Genomic DNA, 16,205 nt, shown 5'->3' with positions numbered 1-16,205 from the left:
GTAACTTTTAACTAGAGCATGATATTTCTGAATATTTCAATGCTTTAAAAAACTTATTCTCCCCTCACTATTATCTCTATTGCTTATATCAATTATCTGAGTCAAGAACAAAAAAGGAATCAGGGTACATAGATGATCCTGCTTTAGTTTTTTAAAAAATTCACTCACTGATGATCAGTAAAAGTCAAACTGGAGAAACATCTGAAGAAAAATAAGAGGTAATGTTAAACCAAGAAAAATATATCATTTGGTGACTTGAAAATTCTGAAGACTAATATCCTCAGTAAACACCGAATCCTATGGCTTAGTCAATAGACAGACTTGAGCTATCAGTGAGATGTGGATTAAAGCAGAAGATATCTGCTGCTTCATGGGAATTTATAGCGTTACTCCACCTTTGTGGATCTCTTCACAAAATTACAAAATAACTTCTTCAGAAAGAATAGTACATTAGTAATATTTCAGAATTCTGCTTAGCTTTTGAGATGAACCAAATCATAGTATTTTGAATAGTATGGTCATAAGGAACAAGCAGGACTGAACTGCCCACTATTTGCCTTTTTCAATATTTACTCTGTAAGAATCTGACACTGCAGGTCCTCATCACACCAAAATCAGCGGCAGAAACTGCAATTTTTGGCCACTCAGATCAAAAAGAAAAACAAAACAAAACCCCTTTAACACAATCACCCTGCTTATCTACATTTAACATTTTAACTCAAAATAAGCAGTCACTGCTTCACTGGATTTTAGGATATATTTCTAATTACGAAACTTCAACATTAAATGCGATAAAGGAAGAAAAGAAATGTTTTCATAACTACAATGATTTAAAAGAGAACATTTTGGGAGAAAAAATAATAATAAAATAACTTAGTCCTGATTTTAAAAGTTGAAAATCACAGAACTCGTAGGAATTAGTTTTTGTTGTTGTTGTTAATTAGCAATTTAAAATAGTCTTACTTTATAGCTATTTATATGGAAATGATGGACAAACTTAGTCTAGAATCCAGAATGATAAAAGGATAATTTGAAATTACCCTTATTCACTGTATTGAACTAGTTTTCGATCTCATAATGCAAGAGGCAAAAGTATGGCAGGGAGAGGAAAGGGAAGTTGTCACCTTTCCTTTATACCTAGATAGTAAAATTTCAAAAGAAATAATTACCTAAAACTAAATCAATAATTGTTCTAACTAGGTGGCCATTTTAGGTCAAAAATTGTATTTCTGAGATCTCATTTTCTTGGCACACAATTACTGTTTACAATTAAGCTAAAAACTTGTTCTGGTATTTTATGACATCAGGAAAATTCTTTCCTCTCCAGGCAGAATGCCAAAAACAACTAGAGCTAAATGCCTGGGCCTTCTGCTTCTCAGAGAGACGATCTGTCTTGTTCAGTCTAAGCTAGCTTTGCTAAAAGAAAGGCAAAAAACTTCTTTTGTTTTCGTGAATAAAATATACACTACCCAGAATCTGAACTGCCAATCTTAAAATTTTAAATGACTGAAGGATCTTTATTGGTTCCGGCAGAAAATTCACTAGAAAACAAAACAGGTTGCATAAGACTTTTGACACAATTCATTAATGGGTATGGGAATTTAAGGTTTCTTTTCAAATATACAGTGCTAACATTATAAATCTAATGGTAGAATATTTGTATTACAAAATGTCCAAATCCAAAAAAAGGCAAACAAGTACATTTCATTCACAGCTATGTAACATTCATTCATATGATCAGGGCTGAAATCTCATTTTTATCCATTATTTGTCTTTCTACTTTTGATATGCCTGAGAATTTAACTGAATGATAACCAGAAGGCTAAGAGAGAAAGGGAAGAAAAAGAGAAAGAGAGAACGACACAGAGCTGGAGAGAGAGAAAGATATACACAGAATACTTACCTTCCTCCCCAAATTGATCATATATTTCTCTCTTTTTAGGATCACTCAATACTTCATAAGCTTCTGCGACCTCTTTAAATTTTTCCTCTGCCTGAGGAGATTTGTTCTTGTCTGGATGAAATTTGAGGGCTTGTTTTCGGTAAGCCTTTTTAATATCTTCATCTGAAGCTCCTTTTTCAATTCCCAAAATGCCATAATAGTCTTTCCCCATTTCGAATGCCTTGAAATGAACTTAGATTTCCCTTTGTGAAAGAAAACAGCGTTCCCAGTCTTAGCAATACGATTCTAAGAAAAATAAACCAAGCTGGGTATTTCAAAAGTTAAAGCAAATCAGCAATTCAGCTTCGCTGTCTGAAGACAGCAAGCCGACAGCGTCTCTGTATTTAATTCCTTCCCCAACAGCTCACTTACAGATAAATATACACTACACAGGAGACGGCCTCCTTCTAGATCCTCCCATTTTCACTACGTGTCTCTGTACTTTCTAGAACAGCAAATGCTACAGGACGTCATTTCCCCTGCTGCCTCTAGTCAAAGTACTGAGCTAGGTTTTCTCCTCCTCCACGATTAACTATTCATTTTCCTTGTGGCTCTACCATTTTTATTTCCTTTTTAAGAGGCCAAGTGGCTTAAGAAACCAGTATTTCAGCATAGAAAGTCATACCTACACATTTATTTCTTCTATTCTAGGTGAAAAAGCAACAAAAATAATTATAACCATTAAGTATCCTATGTTAAAATAAGTTAAAGTTATTATACAAATAAAAGTACCCTTGAACTTATTTTAGGTATTTCAGTTTCAAGATATTCAAATATAAAATATACAATACTAGTTTGTTTAAATTAAAAATCTCAAATAATTTGTGTCATTTTCAAAATTCCTGAGGTCTATCAATCAGAAATGCTAGGAAGTCAATATACCAATTTCACATTGTAAAAGGTTATATATCATAAACATCAAAAGCAATATTTTAAAATAAGTAAAGGACCTAAATATGATTTTAGCTAATGATTTTAACTAGTTTCTGTAGCATACAAGAGTCCTTAAGTTCTGGCAAACTCAAATTTGTGAAAGCTTCATGTCTGATTTTAGCTACTTCAAGTAAAACAGAATGAGACCCACCCCATTCCTAGGGTCACTATTTAAAGAATTTTTGTGCAGCAGGAAAGAGGAGACAAGTGTCAGGTTACAGAAAGTAAATACTCATGTTTCTCCTAAGACCTTAACTGGTTCATCTTAAAATCTGGATATGCTATTTATGGGGCAGTAATATGAAAAATATTTTTTCTTTTAAAAACACATTTTTCCTAATTATAAATACTCATCATCGAAGATCTTGAAAAACACAGAAACAAAAAAGAATAAAATAAAAACCTCCCGATATCATACCACTTCCAGTAATCCCTGCTAAATATTAGTGCATTTCCTTCTAATCTTTTTTCTATGAATATTTATGGTTATTTGTTGTAGTTTTGTATTTGTCTTTTTATTAACAAAGTTGATATATCATTTGCATAGCCTTTTGATGATTTTTTATAAATATTTTGGATATTTATGAGAAATATTTTCAATGTATATAACTCATCTTTTAAAAAATGTTCCCTTTCTAATATTGGAAAGATGGATTAAAAAGAAAATGTCAAAAGAAATGCACAGAGCCCTTTACTTAAATATCTTAAATCTGTAAAGTTAAAAGAAAAAGGAACATTTATGAAGAAAAGTAAATGCACATATATGTCTTGAGTATAATGAAAAGGTGATCACGTGTTAACCTTTAAAGCTATGGGAACACCTACTCCATATGCCAAGCAGCTTTACGTTAATGATTCAGCAATTCTTTCAGAATGTCTATCTTTGTGCATTTTGACAGCAAGGACTTCTTATTTCTCAGAACTCTCTACTTTAAAAACAGCTTAGTATTAGAAATGTATCTACCTACTTACAGGTTACAGAGGTTTGTCAGCTATTCCGCAAGTTTTTTCAGTCCCATCAAGGAATAATCAACATCAAAAGATAATTTTTTAAATCCAAAAAAAGTAGAGAAAAATGCTAATTTTTCCTAAAGTGACCTGAAGACTCCTATTTTTTAAAAAAGTATATTGCAAGTTGGAATCCAGTGCAAGGATCAGTATCTAGAGTAAAAATATAATAAAAATCACCTCTTCTAGAATTAATTTCCAAGAGAGTTCCTTTAAATATTCATTACCAAAGGAACACTGACATTACTATCTATAAAAAGTCTGAATTGTTCTGGTGGGTAATGCTGGGAGGAAAAAAAATAGATTCTTATCAGATTCGATCATTTTCAGAGAGTTAGAAATATTCTCAGGACTTGACATATTAAATGATTTTAGAACCCAAAGAGTAAAACTTACATATCTCTGAGACATGCATTACACATTAACAAATGGAAAGAAATCCAGCTCTCCACACATACAGAAGGGTGATAAAGGTCATATTTCTTTAAATATCATACACACAAAAAAGAATCATAGCGGTAAAGTTGAAAAGAATTCACCTCAACTTAGAAATTTCAAGTTAAGAAGGAAGAAATTATAATTTTAATACTTTAAATAATAAAATAATCTAGCTAGATTTTGGTAAAGTGAGCAGCATAAATAATTTTCAAACATATGGGAACATTTATTAAAAAACAATTTTAAAAGTCCTGTGAATACCACACCAGGAAATTTGTCCTTACAAAATAATTCAAAGAAAAAATTATATATACAAATATACTCATTGCAGTTAGATGCAATAGGGTAATGGATCAATATGATGATTAGTAAACTACATAATACTTTAGACATTTTACTCTTTTTTTTTTTTTTTTTTTAGGAAGATTAGCTCTGAGCTAACTGCTACAATCCTCCTCTTTTTGCTGAGGAAGACTGGCCCTGAGCTAACATTCGTGCCCATGTTCCTCTACTTTATACGTGGGATGCCTACCACAGCATGGCTTTTGCCAAGCAGTGCCATGTCCGCACCCGGGATCTGAACCGGGGAACCCCAGGCCGCCGAAGCATAACGTGTGCACTTATCCGCTGTGCCACCCGGCTGGTCCCTAGACATTTTACTCTTATATTCACTTTTTCAGACTGAGCTGTCTCCTCTACCACTGAGGGGTTCAAAGTCCATTACACCATCACTTCACATTAAATTTTCTTCATCCAAGTTTGTATGAGATGAATGTGGGATTTTTTTATTGTGGGGCAGCGCGAGTAACTGTCATCCCTGCAAATAATTATCATGACAAAAATAGAGTATGTGAAGGAAAGAGTAGTGTTACCAAGAGAAGTCTCTAAAACAATTTTCATGTCTAACGCTTTGTTTTTAAGTTGAGGAACCAAGGCAGAACACTGCTAGACAGTCAAACTGCAATCAGTCCGAACCAGAAACGTCCAAGACGGCAATGCAATGCCCTGGGCAAAATGAAAAGTGTGCAAACGGTGCCGCACGCAAGAAGGGAAGATCTGAGCATGCCCCAAATGTCCCCACCCCAAGTGGTGACGTGGAGACCCCTCCCCACTTCACGAGGAGAAGCTGTTTTAGAACGCAAGCTCTCCTTCTCCATACTTCTTGAACAACAAATAGTTTCTGCCTGCTATTTCAAACTCAGTCTCTGCCTAATGGTGGGAGCAGCTCCAGGCAAGAGGACCCACTTGCTGGTCACAGTTCCATAGGGCTTGGTAGCAAAATCTGGCGACTCTGCCGCGACTGGAATAGTTGCTGTCTCCTCTCCCTGATTCTGGCCTCTCAGCTCCCAACAGGTGGAGCAATGGCCTGCAGCAGCATGTCCCCAGCTGACTCACCTATGTTGCAGGAGGCTTTGTGAACAGGAGGGAAACCAGGACTGTCCTGCCCAGTGTTTGACTGCCAGACTCTCCTCAATGACTCTTACTGAACTGGCATCTGCAGCCACACCTAGACGTTTGTTTTCTGCCACTTCCTTCGGATCAAGGGGGATTTCCCATGAGCCACCATAAAGTTTACCTTTGGTTTGGCATCAGAACACAGTGTATGCACGCAGGCACGACTGAGGGAGAAGAGGGGCTCCTCCCCAGGACTGGACTGAGGGAGCCCCTCTTCCCAGGAAACAGCCAAGGAGGCCTCTCTCCCTAGAATGGTTTCGCCCGTCCCTTCAGGTAGCCCCTTTCCCCAAGACCAGTACCAGTCTGTGAGGGGTGGACTGGGAGAAACATCAGGGATGCCTGATCACTCCAGGTCACAAGTGGGGTCACCCGACTTTTGAGGCCAAGATGCCTCAGTGGGAGGTTTGGAGGTGGTGACAGAAGCAGGTGAAACAGCTGTTGAGGGTTTTTGCTTTTATCATTGCGCTAATCTTCTTCCAAGAAGACCAGCCAGGAATGATGGGCTTTGTATAAAAGTGATTACATCTCTAATGTTTGTTTTTTTGTTCGTTTTTTGCTGAGGATGATTTGCCCTGAGCTAACATGTGTGCCAATCTTCCTCTATTTTGTATGTGGGTTGCCACCACAGCATGGCCACTACTGAATGGTGTAAGGCCGCACCCAGGAACCAAACTCAGGCCACCAAAACAGAGCACACCAAACTTAACCACTAGACCACAGGGCTGGCCCCTGTCTGATTGTATTTCAAATTATATTGTGGGGATAAATATTGTATCTCACTGAGAAACGTTTCCTTTGCCTGATACTGTGAGGGCATATAAATTCACCTTTCAGGCAATTTTAATTAACCATGGTAAAGGAGATCTCACTTTAAAATGGTCAAATTGACTTCAAAAACAGCTATAAAAATGATCTTTACTGCAAAAAGGAAAGAATCTTTGGATCAAGATAACCCGGATAATTTAAAATTACAGTGGCCACTTTTGGGGCTCCTTTGAGCCTCCAAAACTTTACATTGGCTATTAGAAGGAATGTTCCATTTAGGTAAAATCATTTAAGAAGTCGCTTATTAAGCCATGGCTTTACAGACACCCCTGTAATCTACGTTTCAAGAAGGACCCAATATGAGGCCCTCCCAGGGTTAACAAGACTCTGAGAGATTTTCTGGGAAACTGCTACTCTTAAAACAGTCAAGCGGAAACTAAAATTAAAAAAGAAAAATTAATGGAGTTGTTTAATGCTGTCAGGAATAGTTACTATTTGTCCTAGCTGAAACTTGACAAGATTTAGTAACTTATGATCAGAAATGTGGCTAAATTAGAAGCTGATATTTAAAACCTGATGGGATTTTTTTGGCATTCTTCCCTAAATTAAGATAAAACTATGTACCTAGAAGGAAAGAAGTAAATTAAGGATAATGTAACCAGCTGGGTGTGCCAGTCCTTTGATAAGTAACTAACCTCCCTAGTTAATCTCAAAAACTTGTGACCTCTCTAGGAGCTACTATAGACCATACCAGATTCCTAAGACTGAAAAAAAAGTAATAGGAAAAGTTGTTTTTGGAGATGCAGACTACTATGAAAACACTCTTTTTTTTTTTTTTTTTTTTGGAGGAAGATTAGCCCTCAGCTAACTACTGCCAGCCCTCCTCTTTTTGCTGAGGAAGCCTGGCCCTGAGCTAACATCCGTGCCCATCTTCCTCTAGTTTATACGTGGGACGCCTACCACAGCATGGCTGCCAAGCAGTGCCATGTCCGCACCCGGGATCCGAACCAGCGAACCCCGGGCCGCCGAGAAGCGGAACGTGCGAACTTAACCGCTGCGCCATCGGGCCGGCCCCTATGAAAACACTCTTGCCCAAAAATCTAAGGAAAATTTTTTAAACAGAGGTTATAAAATCTTTGTTGCATCTGTCTGTTGTTTATATGTGTCTATATATATGTTATATATATGATATTTTCAACCTCTGGATGGTATAGCCAAAATTAAGAGCTCTATTCAACTAGCTTAAAGTAAGTGCTTACATAAATTATTTCTAAATAACATTAATAGAAGTACCAGAAACTAACCCAAATATTTTTCAAGCTAACATGATATAAATTAATCTTTGGTAAAAAAAAAGCTTATTTCAGTTTGTTGGTTTGGTTGAAATAGGCATGTCCTCAGAGGTACCAATACTGGATATGATGCACACATGCAGCCTGCATTTACTAGTAAAATAACTTCATGTTATCTTTGTCAACAAAAATAATAGCTTAGAATGATAGCTGATGTTGCCAAATGTCTCATAATGCTCTTGTAGGAAATGTAAGCATAATTATTGGAAACTAAGTAGATGTAAGTACGATAAAAGTTTTTGGGTAAACGTTTTTAACAATAAATTATAGTAACACGTTTTTGGTGGGGTTTTTTTTTGAGGAAGATTAGCCCTGAGCTAACTGCTGTTGCCAATCCTCCTCTTTTTGCTGAGGAAGACTGGCCCTGAGCTAACATCTGTGCCCATCACCCTCTACTTTATATGTAAGAAGCCTACCACAGCATGGCGGGCCAAGCGGTGCCATGTCCACACCTGGGATCCGGACTGGTAAACCCCAGGGCGCTGAAGCAGAACTTGTGAACTTAACTGCTGTGTTACCAGGCCAGCCCTAACATGTATATAAAATAACTTCCAAAATCTCTTGGTAACTTGAAACTTTGAAGTTTTGCTAGGTTAAATTAAATGATGGAAAATTCATTGAATATCCAGACCATTTCTATATAAGATAAAATGTTAGACATTAATTAATAGATATAGGTTTATCTATTTTTCGCTTCTTACTACAGAGAAACTAAAAAGACATTTAGGTCCACTAGTAAATATGTCTTGTACTTTATTTAACAATTATACTGTGAGGTAGCATGTTTCCAGAAATTATAAAAGTATCTATAAATTTGCCAAGCCACAGAATACTGTCATAAAAGATAGTTCATAATTGCTTACTTCTTAGTTTTCACTAAAAATTAAGGGGTCTGTAAGAATTAAAAAATCTAATTAATGTATGTGATTAAAGCTACTAAAATTAATAAGGAAAACATCCTTGTATTCAAGGAAAGTAAGATATATGTTTTCAGCAAGGAAGGTATAAAGAACAGAAATTTTTATTTTGTTGAGAAAGATAAATTTGTTCTAAAGACTAGGGAAAAAAGAAGGCAGGGGACAAATTCTCAATGTAAAATGAAAATTACAGAAAGTTTGTGGAAAAGGAATCCTGATGAAAGAGTTTTGTGCATGGATGAGTTGGCTAAGAACAAAATGAATTTAAGTAAATAAATTTTAATAGAAAAAGCTGGTACAAAAATTAAAATTTGGTTTTCTCTCTCTTAAAAGGGATACTTTTCTTAAACTTTTAGTCTGCTCTTAATAAAGAGGCTATGAAAGGTTTTCTGAGTAGTCTATGAGAAAGGTGGGGATTTTAGGTTTTATCAAAATAAATTTCCTATATTGTTTTTATTAGGTCTTTAAGTGCAGGTGCTAAAGTTTTTCTTACAGCTATTTAATTTTCTGCATTCGCCTGAAAATCTTTCTCACTATGGTTAAATGGATAACTAGCATTGTTTCATAGGGACCTATGATACCATATGGGTAAATGTTATTAACATAAGTGTTTGTAACAAATCATGTAACATTCCTAAATTCTGATCTGTCCTGGTTTTCAGCTATAATTTTAGTTATTATCTTGAAGTGTTGTATGTCACAGAAATAGCCAAGTTTCTTTGTCAATTGCCCTTCTTGAGTCTTCTGTCATTTGCAAATAGTTGTTTTACTCTGATGTTTCTGCAGATGCATTTCATCTTCCGAGAGATTCATGGAAAGAACTCTGACACTTGCTATAGAATGCAGGTTTCTGATGAACTTTCAGATTATAAAACTGAACTAGGAAAAAATTACAGAATTCTAACAGAGAAACTGATGGCATCCTAAACCTGCTAACAGATCAACAATTGACTACATAGGAGGACTAAACGATTGATGAAGATGATTATAATTTTGATGACTTTTTCTTTGAAATACTGCTGATTTTTTAAATGTTCTGTTTTTCCAGATTTAAGGAAACCTTTTCTTTTCTCTTAAGCTAATTATAACTTATAGCTATTTGATAAATTATATCTTTGTAAGAATTGAAACATTGGTTTTTCTCCCTACCTGATGACTCTTATTTTCATGGCAATACAGTTATTTGCAGAAGTTCAATAAGAATCTGATCTCCTCATAACAGGACAAAATTGGAAACATTGGTTATATTCCTAGAGCTTTGATTGGAATGTCATATTTGAGAGAAACATATAGACTCAGATATGACAAGACAGCTAACAGACAAAGATTGACTTTGTGGAATAAAGCCACTTGGAAATATTGGCCAGATACCTTGCTTACAGTCTCCCAGCAACCTTACCAGGTGAGTAAAGAAGGCCACTTCCCTGGTAGGTGCAAGGAACCTCAGGATATTTTGGAAACTGTGAGAAGACAGGAATTTACCCAAGTCTATAGGTATTGCAGGCAGTCTGATGACAAGTCCTTTGCTTTGCTTTCTTATGAGAAGGCTTTAAAGTCCAGTCTGAGATTCCTAATAAAAAGTTCCAGCAAAGCAGATTTAAAAGAGCCTGTATGATGAACTGCTATTCTTGCTGTACTTATGTAAATAAATGGGCCAACTTTATTGAAACTAGACTTATTTTATAAACCAATTAGTCTTAATTTGGCTATCTTTGGTAAAAATGAGCAGAATAAAAACTGAACTGGATCCTGAATTCTTCTCGTTTCCTCAAATATCTGGCTACAAATGCCCAAACTTACTAGCCAGAGATGTAATATAGTTGGGAGATCGTGGAGTCCAGAGAACAAGCAGTTTATTAAACCTTTAAGCCACAAATTAGATGAAAAACAGTTAACCGGTTCCTTTCTACACATGCCAAAATGCCCTATTCCTTTCCTGGGTAGGGACTTAGTGCATAAATTAGGAGCCTCCCTTTATAAGAAAGGGGACCAGGGCCAGCCTTGTGGCCGAGTGGTTAAGTTCACGCGCTCTGCTTCGGCAGCCCGGGGTTTCGCCGGTTCGGATCCTGGGCACGAACATGGCACCGCTCATCAGGCCATACTGAGGCGGCATCCCATGTGCTTCAACTAGAGGGACCCACAACTAAAAATACACAACTATGTACCAGGGGGCTTTGGGGAGAAAAACAAAATCTTTAAAAAAAAAAGAAAGAAAGAAAGGGCACTATTTGAAGGTAAATGTCCCCTCAGCCTTTGGTTACCAGCTGATTATGCACCTGACAAAATGGACTGAGTCAAAAGATTTAAGGGAAACTTACTGGAATTACCAGAGGTAAATCCCTGAGAGTGAGGTATGCAGTTCAAGCAAGCCCCATGACTGTCAAACTGAAACTGGGACACAAGTGCCCAAATGTTAAACAATATCCTCTCAGATAGGATGCCCTAAACGGCATGGCCCCTGTCATAAAAAAAACTCAACTGAACAAGGCCTCATTAGACCATGCCATTCAGCATGCAACACTGTAATCCTCCTGGTCAAAAAGCCAACTGGGGAATATCAGAAGTACAGGATAACAATTAGAGTATGCCCTTCAGGTAGGGGAAATGGTGAAGGCACTCACAGTGTATGGCAACCAGGTCCTGCCGGCCCCATGGACCTGGCCCTCCATCCCTTCCAGCCTGGCTGGGTACACCTAGAAACATGGAAAACTGGGAGCCCACAGGACCAACTCACTCCTAAGCAGAACAGGCCTTATTTGGTGATTCTAACCACTTACTCTGCCCTAAAAGTACAGGGAGTCACTCCTCAGGTGTACCATACCCGAGTCAAGAGAGGTCCTAAACCAGAAAACTCAGAAATTCCAAGCCATTCTGACTTCTCCTATGAGCCCCTCTCAGACCTGAAGCTCTTATTCTGAAGACACAAAGACAGTCCTTGGTGGGCTGGTATCCCAACCCCATGGAGATCTAAAACTCCTTCTTCTGTCATCTCTCATAACTATATTTATCCTCACCCTAACCTGTGCTCCCCTTGGAGTGCCCATATCCAGTTGCTTTTGCCTAAACTGCTCACAGCCTTTCCAAGATGCACCTACTCCTTAAGGTCATATAAATAGCACTGGCATCATTGAAGACAGTGCCACTAGACTACAAGAAAAGGCTTATTGGTTAAAAGGAAAAAGCCAACCAGAACTAACAAAACAGATCTGGAGTGCGGTTAAACAGGCTCTTCCCAGCCTGACCTAGTTTTTACCACTTTAGTGGCCTCGCTGGTTATTCTCCTTCTTCTACTCTTTGTACCTTGCATTCTAAACCGTCTCATTTCCTTTGTCAGCAAAAGACTAGAATCTATTAAATTCCAAATGCTATTAACCCAGGGATATGAGACGTTGGGAGTCCAACCCAGTGACAACCAAACATATCTAAAAGTGGCTAGGGGTAAGTTCTGCTCCTCTACGGACCCCTGTGACTCCCCGCACCCTGCCCCGGTCAGCTGGAAGTAATTACGAAGACGAACCTTCATCCATTGCCCCTCAAGAATGAGGAGCAGGACAGTCAGAGGAGGGATTGTGTGACCCAGAGAAGTCCCTAAAACATTTTCCATGTCTAATGCTGTTTTTCAGTTGGGCTTGCTTATAGGATCCAAGGCAGAACACTGCCATGGCCAAACTGCAGAACTGGAACCAGAAACAGCCAAGATGGCGATGGGGTACCATGCACAAAAGGAAATGTACGCAAAAGGTGCTGTGCACAAGAAGGGAAGATCTGCACATGCCCCAAATGCCCCCACCCCAAGCGATGGTGCGGAGACCCCTCCCCACTTCACATCCAGGAGAACACTGCTCACCTGTCATCAGGGAAACGCAAATTAAAACAATGAGATACCACAACATACCTATTAAAATGGCCAAAATCTAGATTACTGGCAACACCAAACGCTAGCAAGAATGTGAAGCAATAGGAATTCTCATTCATTGTTGGTGGGAATGAAAAATGGCACAGCCACTCTGGAAGACAGTTTGGTGGTTTCTTACAAAACTACAGACACATTTATCATACGATCCAGCAATCATGCTCCTTGGCATTTACCCTAAGGAATTGAAAACCTATTTCCATAAAAAAACCTGCACATGGATGTTGAAAGCAGCTTTATCTGTAACTGCCAAAACTTAGAAGCAACCAAGATGTCCTTCAGTAGGTGAATGGATAAACTCTAGTGTATTCAGACAATAGAATATATTCAGCACTAAAAAAAAAAGAGCTATCAAGCCATAAAAAGACAGGGAGGAAACTTAAATGCATATTACTAAATGAAGGAAGCCAGCCTGAAAAGGCTACATACTATATAACATTTTGGAAAAGACAAAACTACAAAGATAGTAAAAAGATCAGTGGTTGCCAGGGGTTAGTGGAAAGAGAAGGACAAATAAGTAGAGTACAGAGGATTTTTAGGGCAGTGAAACTGCTCTGTATGATACTGAAGTGGTATGCATATACATTTGTCCAAACCTATGGGATATACACCACCAAGAGTGAACCCTAATGTAAATTATGGACTCTGGGTGATAATGAGGTATCAATATAAGTTGATCAATTGTAAACAAATGTTCCATCTGGTGGGAGATGTTGATGATGGGGGGGCTATGCATTTGTGGAAGGAGATATATTGGAAATCTCTGTACATTCCACTCAATTTTGCTATGAACCTAAAACTCTTCTAAAAAATAAAGCATTTAAAATTTTAAAAATAAACAGAGGGGCCAGCCCCAGGCCGGAATGGTTATGTTCATGCACTCCGCTTTGCCAGCCCAGAGTTTCACCAGTTTGGATCCCGGGCACAGACATGGCACTGCTTGTCAGGCCATGCTGAGGCAACGTCCCACATGGCACAACCAGAGGCACTCACAACTAGAATATATAACTATGCAACGGGGACTTTGGGGAGAAGAGGAGAAAGGAAAAAAAAAAATACTGGCAACAGATGTTAGCTCAGGTGCCAATCTTTAAAAATAAAGAATTAGGGGCTGGCCTCATGGCCAAGTGGTTAAGTTCGCGCACTCCATTCTGGCATCCCGGGGTTTCACTGGTTCGAGTCCTGGGTGTGAAAATGGCACCCCTCATCAAGCCATGCTGAGGTGGCATCCCAAAAGCCACAACTAGAAGGACCCACAACTAAAAATATGCAACTATGTACTAGGGGCTTTGGAGAGAAAAAGGAAAAATAAAATCTTAAAAAAAAGTTAAATTAAAAAAATAAAGAATTAGAAATAAAAATAAGTGGGAAAAAAGTGCAACGTTTATATTCTTAAAATATATTCTTTGGGGCCGGCCCCATGACATAGTGGTTAAGTTTGCATGCTCCGCTTCAGTGGCCTGGGGTTTGCAGGTTCAGATCCCAGGCACAGACCTACACACCACTCATCAAGCCAGGCGGTGACAGCATCCCACATACAAAACAGAGGAAGATTGGTGGCACAGATATTAGCTCAGGGCCACTCCTCCTCAAGCAAAAAGAGGAAGATTGGCAACAGATGTCAGCTCAGGGCCAATCTTCCTGACCAAAAAAAGTATTCTTTGATTTTAGAGTCAGAAGATGTTTCCAGCCTTAATTTCTCTTACTGCATCATATACTTTAATCATATTAAATTACTTGAAAGTTGCCTAGGAGAAACTATTATTTATCATTGAATCTTCAGTTCCTGTTAGCGGACTAGCATAAAGGGCCACAAAAGTCTAAAGAATAAAGACCTAAGAACTTGAATGCTTGGTTTCTAATCTCAGCTCTGCCATTTAATAGATGAGTAATTTAGGCAAACTATTTAATTTCTCTGAATTCCTAACTCAACAAAGGTTATCGTGAGACTCAGAAGAGATAATATGCATGAAAGCACTATACAATGACATATACATATAAACTGTTTTCATTATTTTAAGCTATACAAACTATTTTGCTACCACTTGGAGGTCTACTGACAAATCATCTCCCTTTACTCAGGAATAAAGCATTAAAGTAACTTCTAGAATCACCCCCAAAGGACTCAGGCATCCCCCAAGATCATGCTCCTTGCCATGTTCCTTTTTCAGACCTTTCTCTCTAAACTTTACTCTTGGTGTCAAAAAATTAACTGTTCTATGTTTTCCCCATAATAATAACTGTTATACAATACAGTTTTCAAACACTTCCATATGCTTTCTCATATGTAATCTCTACACATGCACACACATGTGCATATATATAGTGAGAAGATTTCAAAGAGCTTTTTTATAGCCAGTAATCTAATAGTGAGCTATGATATTCTTAACAATATTTAGATACATATTGTTCTAATATTAACATAAACTTAAGGGTTAGTAGGCAGTGTCTATTATCTGGCCTGCTTGTTAGATAATATCTAAATAACTACATACAATCAAACTACTGGCCATCTACTAATAAACTATATCTTACCTCCACCTGTTATACTTTCTTAAAACACCTTCAAGCACTGAGGCATCATTATCATAGACTTCTTATAGCAAACTGCTTGATTGTAAGTTCGGAACTCAGACTAAATTCTCACTCCTGTGGAAAGGCTTCAGACTTTGAGTTAAGTTACAACACCTAAACATTTTGTCATGGTTACAAATGCAACTTTATCTTTAGGGAAAAAAAATGGAAAAATTTTGAAGAGATTCATTTCTTACTCCTGCTAGGTTACAAGACAGCAGAAGTAAACTTAAGGCAAGTGTCTTTAAGACATTAAACTCCATCTATTTAAAATTAAATTGTTCTAGAAATCCTAGTTTTTTCTTAACTATAAATATCCTTCTTTAGGTAATTACAGCAATTTGGACTTGTATTTGGAATTAAGCAGTCGATAGTATTTGAGTGCCCATTTTACAGTATTTGATGGTTACTACAAAACTTGTTTTAAAAGACGGATGTTTTCGGGGCTGGCCCCGTGGCTGAGTGGTTAAGTTCACGCGCTCCGCTGCAGGCGGCCCAGTGTTTCGTTGGTTCGAATCCTGGGCGCGGACATGGCACTGCTCATCAAACCACACTGGGGCAGCGTCCCACATGCCACAACTAGAAGGACCCACAATGAAGAATATACAACTATCTCCCAGGGGGCTTTGGGGAGGAAAAGGAAAAAAATAAAATCTTTAAAAAAATAAAATAAAATAAATAAATAAATAAATAAATAAATAAAAGACGGATGTTTTCATAGTCAACATTCTCCATGAAAAGTATCTCAACTATTCAGCAAATATTTACTGAGTGCTTACTGTGTGTATAAATTAGATAACATCCTTGCTCTCATTCAACGCATATTCTAGTAGAAGAAGACAACCAATAAACAAGTTAATAAATGAAATAATTTCAGATAATTTGAAGTGTTTTAAAGAGAACTCTAA

At 37.6% G+C, this 16,205-nt stretch overlaps 1 protein-coding gene across 4 annotated transcripts in view; it reads right to left on the bottom strand.

The window, feature by feature from the left end:
* Positions 1-16,205, bottom strand: part of DNAJB4 (DnaJ heat shock protein family (Hsp40) member B4) — a 44,923-nt gene that overhangs the window by 8,540 nt on the left and 20,178 nt on the right. For all 4 annotated transcript variants that reach the window (XM_046645222.1, XM_046645224.1, XM_046645221.1 and 1 more), the window contains one exon: positions 1,904-2,145. In XM_046645222.1, coding sequence (XP_046501178.1) covers positions 1,904-2,114 — 211 coding nt within the window. In that variant the 5' untranslated portion in view covers positions 2,115-2,145. The remainder of the gene's footprint in view (positions 1-1,903; positions 2,146-16,205) is intronic.

Source organism: Equus quagga, chromosome 18 (assembly GCF_021613505.1).
Source record: "Equus quagga isolate Etosha38 chromosome 18, UCLA_HA_Equagga_1.0, whole genome shotgun sequence".
NCBI classification, from domain to species: domain Eukaryota; kingdom Metazoa; phylum Chordata; class Mammalia; order Perissodactyla; family Equidae; genus Equus; species Equus quagga.
The sequence above is the reverse complement of the archived record's forward strand: the minus strand, read 5'-3'. Positions and strand labels throughout refer to the sequence as shown.